This window comes from Aulonocara sp. 'chitande type north' Nkhata Bay, linkage group LG23, assembly GCF_057382095.1.
Source record: "Aulonocara sp. 'chitande type north' Nkhata Bay isolate Kocher_YH1m ecotype deep benthic linkage group LG23, A_spYH_male_GT1.1, whole genome shotgun sequence".
NCBI lineage: Eukaryota > Metazoa > Chordata > Actinopteri > Cichliformes > Cichlidae > Aulonocara > Aulonocara sp. 'chitande type north' Nkhata Bay.
Genome location: NC_141365.1, coordinates 14,326,812 through 14,347,131, shown reverse-complemented (window position 1 = coordinate 14,347,131; position 20,320 = coordinate 14,326,812). Strand labels below are relative to the sequence as shown.

General features: G+C 42.9%; 1 protein-coding gene across 2 annotated transcripts in view; it reads left to right on the top strand.

Moving 5' to 3' along the window:
• Positions 1–8,442: 8,442 nt before the first annotated feature.
• The window catches only part of gabrg3 (gamma-aminobutyric acid type A receptor subunit gamma3), a 93,638-nt gene continuing 81,760 nt past the window's right edge, over positions 8,443–20,320 (top strand). For both annotated transcript variants that reach the window (XM_086283147.1, XM_086283146.1), the window contains exons 1-2: positions 8,443–8,745; positions 8,957–9,102. In XM_086283147.1, coding sequence (XP_086139273.1) covers positions 8,693–8,745; positions 8,957–9,102 — 199 coding nt within the window. In that variant the 5' untranslated portion in view covers positions 8,443–8,692. The remainder of the gene's footprint in view (positions 8,746–8,956; positions 9,103–20,320) is intronic.

Genomic DNA, 20,320 nt, shown 5'->3' with positions numbered 1-20,320 from the left:
TCATTGAGGGTTAGCAGGAGGGACTATGCGCTTACCTGCTGCTCCTTGGCAGGTAGCTCCATGCCCTCCTGGGTTTTAATTGCACCTTAGAACACATATGCATCAACATTACAATGAGCGGGTGTAGGGAGGTTTGGAGTCTTCTCCCACCCCCATTCTCTGCGGCCTGCTGGAGCGGGAGGGCTAGTAGGAGGAGTTGGCCGTCCGACTGCGGTCTGGGGTGTGGGGCCTCCCTGCTGCTGCGGAGTCGGGGTGGTCTGCCTCTCCCCACCGCAGGGAAAAGGGTAACACCACCTGGGTCTGGGTGCAATTCCCCCCTCCAGGGGCAAGGGTACCTAGACCCGGTTTGTAGAGTACGCTTGGGGAGTGTGATTATGTGTACAGCGTCTCTTTATGTCTGTCTCCACGTTGGTTGAGTGTGGAGTGAGTGCATATGAGAGCATGAGGGTGGGAATGGATGTTTGTGTCTGTGTGTGCCTGTATGTCTGTGTCTATATGTCAGGTTGGGTATCAGACGCCACCTCTCTGGGGACACCTCAGGCCCTCCAAGGTTTGGAGGCCTATCTCCACCCACCACCACTTCCCCTGCCGGTGGCGGACTCCCTCAGGTGTCGGTGTGTTGGTGGTTCTTTGTGTCTGGGGGTGGGCGTCCGGGTACACACCGGCTCACTCCTTGGCGGCCGCTTGTCGGGGCCTGGGGCCTGGGGCTCGCTCGGGCCCCTTTGGAGGTGGGGTGCCCCCGGCCTCTCGGCCTAGGGCTCGGTCACTCAGGCGCAGCTGGGGGCCGGCGGAGCTCACGGGCGCGTCACTGCAACTCCCCCTGACTTCTGCTCCGCGGCTGCTGGGCGAGCCCTCATCTGGGACTCTCCTCAGCTCTTACTGGGACAGTGGCGCGGCTGCCCCTCTGTTGGTCTTCCATGGTCTCTTGTGTTCTGGGGGCCTCTGGATGTCTGGAGTTTTGATCTCCTCCATACCCGCTTCACACCCTGGAGGACGGGGCTGTGGCCCCCCCACACTCCCTAGCAGATCATTACATGGAGAAACCTTTGGAATGCAAGCATGCTGATCCACACAGGTATGCACACATGGGTATTCACAGACGCAGACTAAAGCTTTCTTGGCTGCTGCCTCAAAGCACACTGTGCGCTGTCTATCTTGCGTGCTGCACAATATCGTTTATTACTTAGTAAATACTGATATCTATGACTAGCTAGTTTATTGTGATGGTGCTTTGTTTTCTCTATTATTATGTTGCTCTTTGTTGTTTGCTGTCTCCTCTGTTTGTTTTTGTTTGTTTGTTTGTTTGTTTGTTTTTCTCCATACAGGTGACCCAGGAGTTTTTTTTTTTTTTCTCTCTCTTCCCCCCCCTTCTCACCGTCTCTTCTCCCCTTTGGTTTTCTTTCTTTCTCTCCCCCTCTCTCTCTCATTCATTCCCCCTGTCCTATTTATTAAAAAAAAAAAAAAAAAAAAAAAAAAATGACAAAGGATGAACTGAAGCTCTGCCATCACGTAATGTCGCATACTGCTGTTTCTGATGTCATTTAAAAAAAAAAAAAAAAAAAAAAAAAAAAAGAGAACAACACAAACCCAAGGCAGGTCTGGGAGGGCATCAGGGCTATCACGGACTACAAAAGAAGAACACCATCACCCTCAGCCGACAGTTCTACTCTGGCTGAGGATCTAAATCTCTTTTATGCCCGTTTTGACAGGGAGAACACCGACCCTGTCCTGTCCCCTCTCCCCTCAACCGACCCTGCTCCGGTCCTGAGCACTCATGAACTGAGGCGTGTGTTCCGGAGCATTAACACCAGGAAGGCGGCCGGGCCGGATGGAGTGCTGGGCCGGGTGCTAAAAGACTGTGCTGCGGACCTGGCGGACGTCTTCACCTCTATATATAACACCTCGTTGTCCTGTTCACTGGTACCATCCTGTTTCAAAGCAGCAACCATCGTTCCCATCCCAAAACAGTCAAATGTCACATGTCTGAACGATTTCAGACCTGTGGCACTCACCCCCATTCCCGCCAAATGCCTGGAGAGACTGGTCATTAAACACATCAGAGCTGCTTTTCCACCATCCCTGGACTCGCACCAGTTTGCATACAGGGAGAACCGGTCAACCGAGGATGCGATCGCCACAGTGCTGCACACATTACTGAAGCACTTGGAACACAGGAACACCTATGCACGGCTCCTCTTTGTAGACTACAGCTCGGCTTTTAATACCATCCGGCCATACAAACTCCGTCCCAAACTCCACCAACTGGGACTTAACTCCTCTCTGTGCAACTGGATTGTGGACTTCCTCACTAACCGTAGACAGAGTGTCAGAGTGGGTAAGAACACCTCTTCCACCCTTGTGGTCAACACCGGTGCCCCTCAGGGGTGTGTTCTGAGCCCTCTGCTATACACTCTCTTCACCCATGACTGTATTTCCTCCTGCACGTCCAATCTCATTGTTAAGTTTGCAGATGACACTACAGTGCTCGGACTTATATCCAACAATGATGAGACAAACTATAGGACAGAGGTGCAACAACTAGAGTCATGGTGCCACGACAATAACTTGGTCTTAAACACCAAAAAGACCAAGGAGATCATTGTAGATTTCCGGAAGAGGGGTCATAACAACCATCTGCCTCTCTTCATTGGCAGTGAGGCGGTGGAGAGGGTGAGCAGTTTTAAATTCTTGGGGGTAACTGTGACCGAGGACCTGTCCTGGGGCAACCATATCACCTCAGTTGTACGGAAGGCCCAACAGCGCCTCTACTACCTGAGGAGACTGCGGAGCGCACACATTCCCAGATCTCTGATGTTGAACTTCTACAACTGTGCCATCAGCAGCGTTCTGACGTATGGATTTCTAGTGTGGTTCCCCAGCTGCACCAAGGCCGATCAGCAAGCACTCCAGCGGGTGGTGAAAGAAGCTGGCAGAATTATTGGAACAAGTCTGCCAGAGATCAGTAATATCTTCCCCACTCGCTGTCTGAGGAGGGTGCACAGTATCCTGCGGGACCAACATCACCCTGCGCGCCACCTTTTCCATCTGCTGCCCTCAGGGAGAAGGTACAGGTCTATACAGGCCAGAACATCCAGACTGGCCAACAGCCTGTATCCACAGGCTGTGAGGCTCCTGAACTCTCTGCCCCCCTCTCACGGACAATAACCATATCCAACTTCTTAATAGCAATGAACTGGTCTGCATTGGTGCATCATATCTTTATTCTCTTCCCCCTCCTGCCCCCCCCCCCCCCTCTTTCTTAAATAGATAACTATCATATCTGATATCATATCTCACAGTACAATAATACTGAATGGGTTGCATTGTTGTATTTTGTCATGTTTCTCAGGTCTTTGTCTGAATTTCTACGAACATTATTGCTAAGGATTGTCTTATTGCATTGGAGTCACACTGGGTTAAATATGTACACTTGGGTTTTAAGGGGTATTTATTATTTTCTTCTTTTTTTTTGGGTTGTATGGAAGCCCCAAACGCAATTTCATTGTTCTTGACAATGACAATAAATAAATAAATACTAAATACTAATCAAACCACACTCCATGCTTAAAGAATGTGTTATTCCTTCTGTCCCTTTATGCACACATTTTAAATGCCAGACTAAAGAAAAAGTGACATTTTCTTGATGAACTGGGCCAGTGGCACTCCCTGCAACCTGTAGGTCAAGCTAACCCATCATATGAAAGTCATTAGCTTTGTTTAAGGACAACATGGGATTCAAAGCACTGATTTCTGATTTGATTTTGTGGCGCTGTATACTATTGATAGCAGCATAAACACGACAAGTAGACTTCTCCCTTGGTGGAATGGATAACGCATCCGACCACTGATCAGAAGATCCTAGGTGCACTCTTGGCCTGCTCTGCACTTTGAACGCTTTCCCCGGGTTAATCAAGGATTCTGGTTATACAGCATCAATGTATGCTAAGACTTTATATTGGAAGAGCCTTACAAACCCAATAACTCTTCATGACTAAACTCTTAATAACAGTGAGGAGGAAATGCATTTTTAAACAGAGGAAACCTTCAGTCGAAGGAACTGAGACAAACGGGATTTGAGCTGCAGTCACCTGACTGAAAGTCAGGTACATCTGTGTTTCCATCACTAACCTTCTCACGTTTCTACAGGTTATATCAAAGCTTTTTCTCTAATATTGACTATCACAGGCCTTTAAAGCCTGAAACATGAAATAATTCCCAGAAAAATCTTGATTTTTAAAAGAAATCAAATGTTTATTGATCCTTCTGATGAAATAAAATAATATTAATGTATCAAATGCGATACACTTGACTTTAAAGTGTAGGCTGCATTCACGTTCTGTTATAATAACCATGAATACAAGTTTGCAGCTTGGAAATAGCATTCAGTTGCAGAAAGCATGCAAACCTATCTTCATGTCCAGCCCTTTAAAACTGTTTGTTTGCAAGCTCTTCTTATTTGGTTTGGCACAGTTCATGGTGGACAAACATCAGAAGTGGAAACTATTAAAAGTTAAAGAAACTTACTGTGCCAAGTAAAAAATAAACATTCTTTTCATTATGCATACTGTATAAGACATGTCTCCAAAACTGCTTGGTCATAGGACACATTCACTGTACCTTATGTTCGGGCATATAATGCAGCTACTTTTTCATCATACAAAATATCTATAGCCCGTGCTTATAGCTCTCTGGTGTAAGTTGATACATGAAATGCTGAATGTGCATTTTGATTAGAAGATTCATATGTGAATCTAACTTTCCTCTGCAGCAACACGAAAAAAATGTAACATCAGAGCATTTAAAGTGGTTGTGATTTTGTTTTTCACTTATCTTTCCTCCACCTTTATAAAAATTCAGTCACTGCACAACCTTCAGGGTCAGGTGGAGGCATTGTGTTGAGCTAGATAAAGTATGAAATCACCAAAAAGCTTTCAGAAGAAATATTATAGAAGTGAAGTGTAATATAAAAAAAAATCATTAGTTAACTTTGATTCACAGGTTTTAAATTGCATGTGCTTAACAAAAGCCTTTTAATATAATAATACAGCGTTTTATATTATAGTTGCAACGTGCCAGACAAAGGACAAAAACACATTTGTCAGAAAAGTGATAAAAAATGAAGATAACAAAGCTAACATTGTTAAATGGAGGTCAGAGAGGATAACAGCCATAAACAGGACAGTAAAAAAGAGTGAAAGTTAAAGCAAATTATTCAGCCTCATCTTTTTCAGCATTGTATTTCAAAGTCATCTTCACATCACCAGGAACATGAATCACTGAGGCTTTGCAGGATGCTGAACTGCTGGATTGATTAAAGGATTTGTATGGAAGATATTCTGAGGGGTTTTTTTTCTCCCCACAATGCTTTTTTTTTTTACATCTTTGCAAATTCTGACATTTTCTGTGCGACCTTTGATTTCGTCAGCACAATATCCTGCTCCCTTGCTAATCAATGTACATCAGTGCCTTACTGCAAACTTTAATTTAGAGCTTGGACGGATGCTCACACAGTGCAGTCATGTATGCAGAGAAGGAAATGACTTAAAAAACAACAACAAAAAGAAAACAACACATTAAAATACTGATATCACAGGTATCCTGCAGGCGTGGAGTCTCTGCACTGATGCATAGTTCATGAAAGAAGCACCATGAAAGATAAGCAGAAAACTTCTAAGTGGTATAAACTGTCTAAACTGTGTACAAAAACAAAGGTTATGCTGCCTCTGACAGAACGAGGAAGAAATTGTTTGATTTGAAAACAGGTTTCATTTTTTCTTCATCAAAGAATTTTAAAACTTTGCTGTGTTTTACAACAAATTCCCACTTGTCACAAAAAATGCTAGAAATCAGCGCTTTCTTGTCAATCATCTCACCACCAGAATCTGCATGTGTGCACTTCACTGAAAGCAAAGGCCAGCATTTAAAGAAACGTTTCAAAGTAGCGCTAAAACTCTAAAAACAGATAACACAGTCCTGCTTTACTTCCTGTGAGGGAAATATTGAACTTTTCGCTGCGTGACTGTAAAGTTACTTTACAAAGGGAAACAATCTGTTTAATAACCAACTAATAGATTGATGAAAATCACATAGATGCTGTCTTATTACTTTGGCAAGTTTCGCAGGTTTAAACGGAGAAAAAAAATAGTGAAAACTCTTAGGCATTATTAAACTATCGTTATTTTTTCTACACTGAAATGTGGACTATATTGTATTTGTAAAGCACTTTTCAAATTAATTAATATCTCTTGTGGATGTTCACACTGAAAGTCAATTTATGCCAAAGGTAATACAAATTAGCATGTCCTTAATCACTTCCTTTGGGTCTACTGAGCCTGTATGTTTGTAGTAGGCAGCACATTAGTGACCAGTTAAAGCAGCAGGATAATGAGGACGATTTATGTTGTAGCCTTGTTTGGATGGAACAGTCCTAATTAGAGCAGCACATGCAGCACTCAGTGTTTTAGAGTGTGCAGATCTACTTTTAACCAGCAGAGGGTGACAGCAGCACTGCAGACAGGCTTCACTATGGGTCTGTTAAAGCGCACATCCAACCAGGCCCGTGCATGTGAGTCCTGTGAGGCTGCTGTGGCTCACTGCTCATCGTGCTTTACAGTGCTGGCACAGAGGGATTATTTATCTTTGTGTTCTTGCTGGACAACTCCTCCTCTATTGTCCAGCCATTCATTTGAAATCAATGCCACCAAGGACCAATCAGAGTGTTCTCTGAAGGAAAATTATGATTGCTCCTGAAGAGGGTCAATCATAAAACTGTCAGAAAACACCTTTACCTGCAGCATGGGGTTGCTTGTTTTATGCCTTGTCATCGGTGGGGCTTCATGCCCTTGGTTTTTTATTTTTTAAAGGTACACTTCAGTACTTTCTCTAGTCCCCAGTTTCATCCTGGTGATGTCATCCGTTTTGTCATCAGGGTTATTCTGACAGAAACTGAAAACAGACATGTTTTGGAGGTGTGAGCATAGGAGGCAGCTGCATTGTGGGAAACAAAGCCTGACTAAGCAGCAATCTCTGGGGCTAAAAAATTTAAATCATCACAGAGGTGGAAAAAAACTGCAGTTCCTCTAATGTCCACTTGAGGCTCCAGCAGTGAGTCAGTCCCCATAGACTCCCCTGTTAAATTGTCCAACTTTACTGGAGAAATAAACATGTCTACAGCCTACTACAAAAAATGTTTTGGGCTCTATAGTTAATGTCCCCCTTCTTGACAACTGGACAGGGGGTGCATGTAATAAAAATTCACCCTCTTTGGGTGCTTTGATTGACACGTGGATACCAAAGCAGGCATCTACTTATTAATGTCCTAGAAATGGATCTCTTGAGTGGTGTCAGTGCCTCTTGGAGCATTACTTCTGCAGTTATCTGACTAATAATATGGATGATGTGCAGTTAATTGTACTAAAAGAACATCCAAGAAGTCTGAGCACCAGTTTGGGTGAGTGAAATTCTAGGACTATATAAGTATGTTATGTCTGCTTGCTCCTGATTCACCCCTACAGTTTAGCCTATCTGAGGATTAGCCTTCAAATAATCAAACTCCATCTTTGATATACAGCCTATGAACTTGACCCATACTAGAAAATAAATATCATAATGTTTGAGCCTTTTTTCCATCTTTGGAGTCCTTTATGGAGGCACAGCATTCAGTGGAGCACCACCTTAAGCATCCAGCCTTAAATAAATCACATCCTCACAGGGAGAAGACAGGGGCTGTAAACACAGCATGACAAGGGCTCTCAATTACAATCTCAAACACGGCCACAAATGCGGCTTCATTCTCTAAGAGGCTGCATGCCAATTAGCAGCGTTTGGTAGCTTTAAAGGGGCTCTTGCTGCACTTTGATATGCAAGCTTTCAAATGAATAACAAAGAGGCTGCCTCACAGGTGCATCATTAAAACACATGCAACAATTAGTCGATCAATAAAAGCAAATCAGTAGACAAATGAGAACGGCTGTTATCTGATAATCGATATCTAGCTTATAATAAATATTAAATAAATATAAATTCTATTTTTATATATAGAACTTTTTGGTCGCACATAAGAGGCAATAAGATGACATCACCCGTATCACTTTTACTGTTCTGTCAGAGTTTTTGGCACCATTTAAATTTTAAAAATCCACTAAAATAAGAAACTTTAGTTCCTGCCATAAAAATAATCATATCTATGCACACAGACGCTCCTGCCTTGCATACAAATAATCTATACTGTATTCACAAAGGGATGCGTTCTTTTGGCACTTTGTACGGATAATTAGAAAGAAAGCAAAACACCACTAAAGAGAACAGGTGTAACAGCTCTAATAAGATCTGTAAAGTAGCCCCTACAGTGGAGTGACGCAGGTTTGGCCACGGAGGAGTTTTTGGTGGACCAGGGGCTTTTAGAGGGACGCATTCAGTGTGCGCACCTGCGTAAAGCACAAGCAGCGTCCGCTATCCAGGAATTGCAACCCTGTACAGGTGAGACCAGCTGCTCCTCCGTCTATACGAGGAGGCACTCCCACGAGGAAGGATCTATTTCACAACAATGAATGACATTTCTGCTGGATTACAAACTACGAAGGGCTGCTCTTACGTTTTCTCCCCTGAGCAGCAGTGACCGTCGCGTCCAGACACCGACACCTTGCGCACCGTCCTCTCACACATCTCTACTTGTTGTCCTCCTGCGACAAACATGACATCCCCGCTACTGGCTTATATCCTACTTCTTTCAGCCCTTCATACCTGGTAAGTGGCGCCCTTTGGTCGCGTGATGCGTTTTGGTGATGCTTTAAATGCTCAGGAAACTTTGTGGCTGGCTCTTAAGTTTGCGTGAAGGACTCAGTGACACTAACGATGTCTTTGCGTGCATGCACTCTGCAGACTGCGCTGCATGTTTTAAGTCAGTGTCATTGCTCCTGCTGTTTCCAGCCACCTTCTTTTATTTGTGTCCCTGTAGCTCTCTAACAATCGAGTCCGAGGAGGACTACGAGGATGTCACTGTGAACCAGATGCTGGCTCCTAAATCCCAGCAAACCGACGCCACGGAAATACTCAATAATTTACTGAAAGAATATGACAAGAAACTGCGACCGGATATTGGAGGTAAGGGTTACTTCTGTCTAGGGTTGCCAACTCCCTGAAAAATAAATAAGGGACACCTCGTGGCCAGGGCCGGGCGACCCAGTTGTCTTCACCCTTCCCAGTGTGGTGAATTTTCTAGCTCTTTTTTTGTGTGTGAAATTATTTTTTTTTAACCCTTTGACTTGAATTTGATTTAAGTAGATGTGTATTCTTTGTGATATGAACACATGTGAAACAAATGATCATTTAGCCATTTATTTTTAGCTCAAAATGACAACATTAACACAGTAAAACAGGTCTCTTTCTTAAACAGAAGCCTGTCATGCTTAACTTTTGAGAATATAAGTAAATCTTTCTTTAAAAGAACTCTGTCCTGCTTAACTTAAAATAATAGAAAACAATAGAAAGAAAAATATTCTTGTAACAGTGCACATTTAGTGCATTTAGTACAATTGGCTTCAGTTGAGGTATTATTTCAGCTTTTCTAATGCTAATCAGCTGCTCCCGTTTGAAAACCCGCTTGTTCCCATGATTACGCATCTTAACTCATCATCATTATTCATCTATGTATTACTTTTATGTATTAGTCATCTATTTGTTGTAATCATCTATCCTTGCAGTCGTTTATTACACAAAATAAATTATATTATCACACTTCTGGCCACATAGCGCTGATATTCACTGCACATGCCCATATTAACTTTTTCCAGCCAGGTGTTTTCCTTTTCCCATTCTTCCCTTTCTCTGAGGGGGAACAAACATTGCTGCTCTAACGCTGGGCTTACACTGTGCGATTTTTGGCCCATTTTGAGCCGATTTTTGAGTGATCGGACCGATTTTGGCCTTCATCGTGCGACGTGTAGTATACGTGGGGTAACGAGAAGTGATTAACACCTCACGACCAGCTCCCGATCATCAATCGCTCGTGAGCCGCTCACACTGCTCGCGCGCAAACACGTAAACGCCGTGAAAAAGACGGAGCAGCACGGCTGTGCAGCGTGTGATCTGGACACAAGCGATGGAGGCACAACTTGTAGAACTTTGAAAAGCTCATCCGAGCCTTTTCGATGTGGCCTCACAAAATTATCACGACCACAACAACCGTGAAAATAGTTGGATCTACATCGCTGCTAAATCACAGCTGCCTGATCATGTTTTTCATTAGCAATTTAGCAAAGTTGATGGTGGTGGTGTGTCTGTGTGAGTGAGAGACAGAGAGAGCGAGCGACAGATTTTCTGTTATAACCTTAATTTTATGGACGCACAGTGTGAGCACTCAGGTCGCATCAGAGCATCGGGCGGTATAGTGTGAGACCCTGCATCGTGACCTACCAACTTCTAACCCCTGCGAGTCAATCGTGCAGTTTGAGCAGGAGCTGAATAACGCGACTGAAAAAATCGCACAGTGTCTGCCCAGCTTTAGGTGTACTGTCGTCCGAGACTTGCACCGCAGTGACGGCGTTTGTTCCCCTGTTGGCCATGCTTCTTGTTGTGGTCATCTGTTGTCTTCCGGTATTTTCTCCGTAAGCGACCTTTCCTCGACCAATGAGATGAGCGGTAATCTGAATTGTCATACTCGAATTGTCATAAGTGTGCTGTCAGCTCATTGGTCACAAAGCAGGAGAGGGGCTGGGAATTATGTTTTCAAACAAAGCGTTAATTCCATTAACATTTATAGACTACTTTTGATTCTCACTGTATTACGGGACAAAGTGCGTCCCTTATTAGCTCAATACGGGACGTGTACTTTTGTTTCTAAATACGGGACGATTCCGTATTTTAAGGGACGGTTGGCAACCCTACTTCTGTCCCAATTTCTCAGCTAACTAATCACAGAATTTGAATGCAAAGCAGCTTTCTCCTTATAGCCACACCTGTGTGAAACCTGGGGATGCTATTAGTTCTAGAATCAGATAAATGTAATGTTTAATTCAGAACCTACATAACACTGTACGCACGAACTGTGTACTAAAACCTTTAAGTGTCAATATTAGCTAAAGCCTTCCCAGGTTTGTCGCCACTGCTAACACTGAGCCCAAAAAGTCTGTTCCGAACATTTTACAAGCTTAAATGTTCTTGTACAAATGTACATAAAATACCTTTTTATTAGTCTTTTTTTAAAGGTTTGCATTAATGAAAGATGCCCTCTCTGAAGACTCCATAAAACTGTCCAGCCGTTATAATGAAACAGCAATACTAAGTAAACCAAAACTTTTAAAAGGACTAAAAGTATTGACATTTTAAAATGTGAACTTACTATCAGCTATTTAAACACTACAATCTTCAGACATCCACACATGAAGCACAGGGGATAGGTGATTTCCTCCATCTCTCTTTGGCTGATAGAGGTGTTGGAGTAGCACTTTATAAAGTCTAACTTCAATAGCAGTGACAATGCCAGGGAATTTCTGAATATTGTAGAATTTATTTGTTCCTACAGCAGATGTGATTGTGCGGTGTTATTCCAGGATGTCAGGACCATTCTGCAGGAAAGTCTTTGACGGTCAGCTCTCCTTGGTCTTCTTTGGGTTTTTTGTGGTTGTTGAAAAGCTTTGAGGTGTTTGACTTCATCACCCTGTTGACTCGTTCATTACAAAAATCCAAACTTGAGGGTGGGACATGTCTCTGAAGAATGGAGTGCTGCTTCTCCATGGTCAGAGTGGCGTTGATTCAGTGCACGTGTCCAGAATATTCCCACCCTCTATGGGTTTCATATAATGTGGTAACATCTCCTTATAGACACTCTTCTGTTGCTACCACTATCATCAAGATATTATTAATATTGTTTTTCTTGCTATTCGCTGTGAAGTGCTCCCTTAGTCTACTCTTGTGGTCATAACTTTAAAGCAATGAATTTAGGGACATTCTTTCTTATTAGATGACACTATTTCATGCATTTAATGGGCAGGTAAAGTTTTTTTAGTGGTTTTACTTTCTGACCCACGATCACAAAGGGTCAAGGTGTAACTCATCAGCATGTCCTCATGAATATAAATTACATCTGAAGGTGGAAACTTTGAGTGGAGGAGAGAGAGATGTAATTCCCTGACTCATTTTCTCCTGGATAAAGTGAATGTGTTTGTCAACTCTGAAGACTCTGAAGAGGCTCTGCTTCTGTTCTTGTTCAGGGTTTGCAAAGTGGCCTCTGGTGGCAGGCTGCTGCCATATGGTAATGTAGTTAGAATCAATGCATAACAAAGAGGGGCTTCTTAGAACACACTTCTGTGAGTTGTTGCTCGTTAGGTATTAACTTAAAAATGGACAACTTTCATCTTTGCAAAAAGAACAAGCAAGACATGGTTGAGCTGGAGGTCAGTCGTTAACCATCTGACAAAGCAGAGTTGCTTTGCAAGCAGCAGCAGCAGGCGACATCCAGTTGACACCTAACAGCCTGTTGTGTTTAACAGCAGGCGTCGCCTCAGATGTGACCAAGATTCAGCTCGTGATCACGATTTCTTCTTTGCTGATGGAGGGTGTTTGCATTTGTAGCCTTGATGTAGATGGCACCTTGCTAACAAAACCTGTCCACAAATATCTAACTAGTGCTGGCAGGCCTGGAATCGGTAGTCTTGGTAAAATCATACTTTTATTAAAGGTGCTGCAGTTGCTATAGATGTGCGTAACAGTGCATCAGATGACTTTTTATAATGTGAATTTGTTTTGTTTTTTGCAATGATAGCCGACAGATAATGACACTGGATTCTTACTTTGGGACATGTAGGCATTTCATGCTAATATCAGCACTTTACCATCATCACATAATCATCACCAGCTGCTGTAATAAATCATACACCCAGTGACGAGAGTTAGTTGAGTGCTTGCGACTCATGAAGTGTGTGTATATGTGTGTGTGTGTGTATGTATGTATATATATATATATATATATATATATATATATATATATATATATATATATGTATGTGTGTGTGTGTGTGTGTGTGTGTGTGTGTGTGTGTGTGTGTGTGTGTATATATATGTGTGTGTGTGTATATATATGTGTGTGTGTGTATATATATATATATGTGTGTATATATATATGTGTGTATATATATAAAAATAAAAAATTTTATTAGGGGTGCAACGATATTCGTATCGATATTGAACCGTTTGATACAGTGCTTTCGGTTCGGTACGCATATGTATCGAACAATACAATTTTTTTTTTTTCAATTTTTTTTTTTTTTTTTTTTTTTGTGTCCCGTTTGGATCTATAGCCATCAGAATTGTTGTCTTGAGGCCAAGAAAGATGCCAAGAGGATTTATTTTAAGTGGATCATCATATTGGTCCATTTGATTGACCTTTATTATAATTATGAATTTATTTTATTTTCAGTTGCAAACGGGACAGACATGACTGTGGGATAGGACAGGGGGAAAGAATGAAAGAAAGAGGGGGAGAGAAAGAAAGAAAACCAAAGGGGAGAAAAAAAAAAGAATGTTATGTATTTAGTAAAATCAGTTTATAGTTTGTGGCACTACTTTCTGTTATTGAGTGTAGAACACAAAGTGTGGTGTATGCGCGCATGGATATGCCTGCGCCTTGTTTTCCTTAGACTGGTTATTAAAGTAAATTCCTACGACTAAAGAAGGCGTCGTTACTTACCAGTTAAGTTATAAGAGAACATAACAGACTGGCGACGAGGATTAAAACGGATCCCCGATGTGCATTGGACGACAGAGAGGGGGAAATCCTTGTGAAAGTGGCCAAAAAGACACGAAAAACGGTTAGGGCCAAAACAACTAACCCTCCGTGTGGATGCTAGCTCACCTGCCTGGCTAAAGAGAGGACGTGAGTAACATCAATTATTTTAAGTGAAGGACGCTTATAAAAATACCGAAAAATGTCAGGAGGCGTTGGACAAATGGACGTTTTCGATAATGGCACAGAGGATTGGACAACATACGTAGAGAGAGTTGAACAGTATTGTCGAGCTAATAAAGTAGAGGACGAGAGGAAAGTTGCTGTGTTACTGAGTGTGATGGGAGCGAAAACATACAACTTGTTGCGCAGCCTCATCACACCGATCAAACCAGCTGACAAAAGTTTCAAGGAGATCACAGAAGTGCTCCAAAAACATTTCCAACCGAAGCCACTGGTTATAGCCGAACGTTTCCGATTTCATAAACGAAATCAACTAAAGAATGAGTCCACATCGGAGTACATCGCGGAACTCCGGCGGCTGTCGGAACACTGTCAGTTCGGGGAGGGGCTGTCAGATGCGCTGAGAGACCGTTTCGTCTGCGGCATGAACAATGAAGGCACACAGAAACGACTTCTCACAGAGGATAACCTCACTTTGCACCGTGCATTAGAGATAGCAATATCGATGGAGACAGCAGCAAAAGATGCCGGAGAGCTTCAGGGAAAAGGCACGGAGCCGTGTTCTGTAAACAAAATATATCCGCAGCGCAATAACAAATTACCGATGTGCTTCAGATGCGGCAAGAAGTCACATGACGCTGCTAATTGCTGGTTTAAAGAGAAAGAATGCCTGCAATGTAACAAAAAGGGGCATATACAGAAAATGTGTAAATCAAAGCAGTATGATAAAAAGAAAAACAAAATGTGGAAAAGAGACAGAAAGCTGCATGAAGTAAACGAGTCAGAGCCAACTGATTCTGAGGAGGATTTGGCATGCCTGGAACTGTACACAATGCAAGAGAAAGATAACGATGCAATATGGCTCACACCTAAAATACAAGGGATTGAGTTACAGATGGAACTGGACACCGGGTCTGCTCTCTCACTGATTTCATATGAAGATTATAGAAGCAAATTCCCCAATCTGAAACTGAAGCACACCTCGGTGAAACTGAAAACGTACACAGGTGAAAGAATAACTCCTCTGGGAAAACTAAAAGTGAAAGTGGAATATGAGAAAAAGAAATGCAACCTGGAACTTTGTTCTGAAAAATGGAGGTGTGCCATTATTTGGGCGTGACTGGTTGAAACACATCCGCCTCAACTGGAAAGAAATAAAGTCAATGAGACTGAAACGAGGCCTGAGTGCAAATTCTGTAGATGAAAGACTGAAACAGATCCTTAATAACCATGCCCAGGTGTTCAAAGATGGAATCGGCACCCTGAAAAATATTAAAGCACAGATCATACTAGAGGACAATGCAAAACCAAGATTCCACAAGGCACGCCCTGTACCTTATGCTCTACGCCCTAAAGTTGAAGCAGAGCTTCAACGCTTGGAAGAGCAAGGAATACTCACCAAGGTGGAATGGTCAGATTGGGCTACACCAATAGTATCAGTAAGCAAGAAAGCAAGTGACAGTGTGCGGATCTGTGGTGATTTTAAGGTTTCAGTGAACCCAGTTCTCCGCATAGATCAATACCCACTTCCACGGATAGAAGACATATTCACAGCAGTAGCAGGTGGCAAACACTTTTCAAAAATTGACCTTGCCCAGGCTTATCTCCAGATGGAAGTAGAAGAGACATCCAGAAAATATCTGGTAATAAACACTCACAAAGGCCTATATCAGTACAACAGACTGGTATTTGGTATTGCCAGTGCCCCAGCAGTATGGCAACGTGCCATGGATCAGGTCCTACAAGACATTCCAGGAACACAGTGTTTTCTGGATGACATAATCGTCACTGGTGTTGATGAGGAGACTCATCTGGCTAACCTAACAGCAGTCCTGGCCAGGCTAGAAAAATATGGACTGAGAGCAAACAAAAACAAATGTGAGTTCTTTAAGGATGCCATTGAGTATTGTGGACACAAGATCGACAGACATGGGCTCCACAAAACCAAGGACAAAGTTGAAGCAGTCCTGAAGGCACCAGAACCTAAAAATGTGAGTCAGCTGCGCTCTTTCTTGGGCTTAATTAATTATTACCACAAGTTTCTACCAAACCTTTCAACAGTTCTGCACCCGCTGAACTCTCTGCTGCAACAAAATGTCAAATGGAAATGGACAAAAAAACTGTGAAGAGGCATTTAATGGCGCTAAGCAGCTCATTACATCAGAGGAGGTTCTGACACACTTTGACTCCAATCTACCACTTCGCCTCGCCTGTGATGCCTCACCATATGGCATTGGTGCTGTGCTATCTCACAAAATGCCTGATGGATCGGAACGCCCAGTTGCCTTTGCTTCAAGGTCCCTAAATGCAGCCGAACGCAACTATGCGCAGATAGACAGAGAAGCACTCAGTCTAGTGTGGGGCGTGAAGAAGTTTAATCAGTATTTATATGGACGACACTTCACCCTGATCACAGACCACCGACCGCTGGTGTCCATCTTTAACCCTCAGAAAGGTATTCCAACCATGGCTGCGGCACGCTTGCAGCGATGGGCCTTGTTCCTAGGTGCACACACCTACACCATTGAGTTCAAAGGGACAAAGTTACATGGAAATGCAGATGGACTTTCACGTCTTCCACACATGCAACCCACTGAAGAACTGACTGATCCAGCTACTGTGTTTCACGTTACACAAATGGAACCCCTACCTGTCACAAGTGCTCAGGTGAAAAGGGAAACGAGCCGAGACACAATCTTGTCCAAAGTATACGATTTTACTGTGAATGGTTGGCCGTCCTGCACTGACACTCAGTTCTCTGCGTACTCCACCCGCAAAGACCAACTATCCGTTTGCCAAGGATGTGTTATGTGGGGAACTCGTGTCATCCTGCCACCCAAACTACGTACAACGGTACTGGACTCACTGCACATTGGACATTTAGGTGTGGTTAAGATGAAATCTCTTGCTAGAAGCTATGTTTGGTGGCCAGGCCTTGACTGTGAAATAGAGAACATGGCAAAATCCTGCACTGGTTGTCAGCAGACGCTGCGTCAACCTCAAACAGCACCTGTACACGCGTGGGAGTGGCCATCCGCTCCATGGCAACGCATCCATATAGACTATGCTGGCCCATTTATGGACCAAATGTTCCTAGTTGTGGTTGATGCTCACTCAAAATGGCCAGAAATCTTCCCCGTAAAGCAAGCAACAGCTGCCAGCACGATCAATAGCCTTCGGTCACTGTTTGCACGCACAGGTCTGCCACAACAGCTCGTAAGTGACAATGGTCGTCAGTTTACTGGGGAGGAGTTCCAGTGTTTCCTTCGGAGTAACGGCATACGACATATCACTTCAGCTCCCCATCATCCTGCAACAAATGGACAAGCCGAACGGTTCATTCAGTCCTTCAAGCGGTCAATGAAAGCCAGTCGCACAGAGGGGAAGCCGCTACAACAGAAAATAGACAATTTCTTACTGGCTTACAGGAACGCCACCCATGCAACAACTGGACACACACCTGCAATGCTCTTCATGGGACGAAATCTGAGATCACGTCTAGATTTGCTGAAACCAGACATTCGCAAGAATGTCCAAGACAAACAGTCTTCCATGGTGGACGCAACAAGAAACAAAACTAGATTCTTCAATGCCGGACAAAAAGTTCTCGCCAGGGACTACAGAGACTCAAGTCAGAAATGGCAGCCTGGCACGATCCTGTCACGGACCGGACCACTGACATATACTGTAGATGTTGGAGCCAACTTAGTCTGGCGTAGACATGTTGATCAGATTGTAGATGCGGAAAGCCACATGGTTCCACAGCCACCTGAGAGCACATCTACACACCAAGATTCAGAAGAGTTTGCCCTCGCTCCACCACCTGAGGTTCAGGATTTACGTGAAGCTACCGATGCTCACACACCTGAACTTACCACACAGAGCACTATGGAGTCTGACCAAATAGGCAGACGGTACCCTGAGAGAAATCGCAGAGCACCTCAGAGACTGAACTTATAGGTTTCACGTTAATTCTGTAGGAAAGCAGTTCAAATGTTTAAGAGGAAACAACCTACCTACATGTTGTAAATCACTGAGTAGGTGTCATATTTCAGTTCAAGTTAAATTATTGGTTTACAACATTATCTGAAATATTTTGATTGTTTGGTACCTATTGTGTTCATCAAGGTTGGATGGGAGGAACTGTTATGTATTTAGTAAAATCAGTTTATAGTTTGTGGCACTACTTTCTGTTATTGAGTGTAGAACACAAAGTGTGGTGTATGCGCGCATGGATATGCCTGCGCCTTGTTTTCCTTAGACTGGTTATTAAAGTAAATTCCTACGACTAAAGAAGGCGTCGTTACTTACCAGTTAAGTTATAAGAGAACATAACAAAGAACAATACAAAATTTGTAATTTATTTTATCAACTTTCCTTCTGACGATGCTGTCTGTGTTGAGCGCTCAGTGAATCTGCATTTGACTACTCCGCCTAGGCTCGAGAGTGCAGCCTAGGCGGAGTAGTCGAACGCAGATTCACTGAGCGCTCAACACAGACAGCATGGTCAGAAGGAAGAGCGCAGGGCAAGCTAGCGAGACAGAAGTGGACCTCCCCACCCTCATTCAGATCTGGCGTTTGGAATTATTTTGGTTTTCATGTGACGTATGACCCTGAAGGTAAGCGAGTCATGGACTAAAGTAAAACAGTATGTTGGATGTGCCATGCAATGCTCAATTACATGGGTGGGAGCTAGTGTGTTAGCGCAGTTAGCTCGTTAACGTGTTGGCCGTCTAGCCCCTCTGTATAGGGTAGCTCGTTAACGGAGATTTGCCATGTTGTGGCGTTAAGGTTATTTCAACGAGATTAACCTGAAAGCACTAGTGGGAACACAACGAATATGACTGCACATTTACACCGACATCATCCTAGTGCAAAGACAAAAACAACAAGCATGCATGCTACAAACTTTAGCCGAGTCATTTAGACAGCTGTTAGCACAGGATTCTCCTTATGGAGACCTGATATGTTTAATATGCTGCTGAGAATATAGCCCAGAAGAAGCGGATAGTATAGCTTTTATTTTGGAAAGAGACATTTCTCTGTAATAAACTCTCTTTTCCAAAGATGAGTGATTCCTCAATCAGATACAGGGCTCGCAATATCGCTAGCCCTACGTCCTGGGGCTATCTCTGCCCTGCCTGTCGGGCTATTGTAGGAAGGAAAAATATATGTCAATGCTTTTGCATTCTTTCAGAAATGTAGCTGGGTAATTATGTCATTGGCATCGGTGAGCCACTGTCAATATGTGACATATTGAAATCGTGTTTGAATTTGCGCTTGTTTTTTTGCTTTCACTTTGCAATCGCGCGAACTGTGTATAGAGAGCGACAGCACTGATCTGTGAGTGATGATAATTTGTGCACCAATTCCTCTGACATCGTCTTATTAATCGTTAGCTTACTATGCAAACATGACAAGTGAAATCTCCCACAGCTTAAACATGTGAGAGGTTGATCGCGCAGAGAATCGCTGAGCTTATGTGAGTGCGGCAGGATATATATTTCACTACGATGACCTGGATGACTGAGAACCTTCACAGACAGATATATATTTTAGTTCTGCTGAGCCAAATAAGACGGGTCAGGGTGAAGAAGTGACAGCCAAAGAAAAGCTTACCACAAAACGGAGAAGTTATGACAAATCAGACTATAAGGCAAAAAGAAAGTGCAGCTTTATGGTTTCATGGACAAAAGAATTTCTGTGGCTGCAATATGACGAGCTAAAAAACAACACGCACAAGGGTTAGGGTTAAATTTAAAAACTGTACTTTTGTGTTAAAATATATATTTATAATTTTAATAAATGACAAATTAAAAAGGCATGAACATTTTTTTTTTGTATCGAAAAAATATCGAACCGTGACACCAAAGTATCGAACCGAACCGTGAATTTTGTGTATCGTTGCACCCCTAATATATATGTGTATATGTGTGTATGTACATATATGTGTGTGTGTGTGTGTGTGTGTACATATATATGTCCTGATATGCAGAGGCAAAGAGTTTAGGAGCAGTCACCGCAAATGCCCGGTCTCCTCTGTGTTTTAATCTGGACCTTGGGACAACTAGTAGCATTTGGTCCGCAGAGCTCAAAGATCTTGCAGGAGTATACCAGGTTAGAAGACCAGAAACATATGTAGGAGCTAGTCCATGCAGCGTCTTAAAAACAAGTGTTAAAATCTTAAAATCAATTTGAAAACTGTTTGGCAAATCAAATCAAATCACTTTTATTGTCACATCACATGTGCAGGTACATTGGTGCAGCACATGTGAGTGAAATTCTTGTGTGCGAGCTTCACAAGCAACAGAGTTGTGTAAAATACAATAATGTAAACAAGCAAAATACAAGAATGGCTACATCTGAAACTAATAAATATATGTACAATATATAATAGTATATGCATTTCTGGATGTG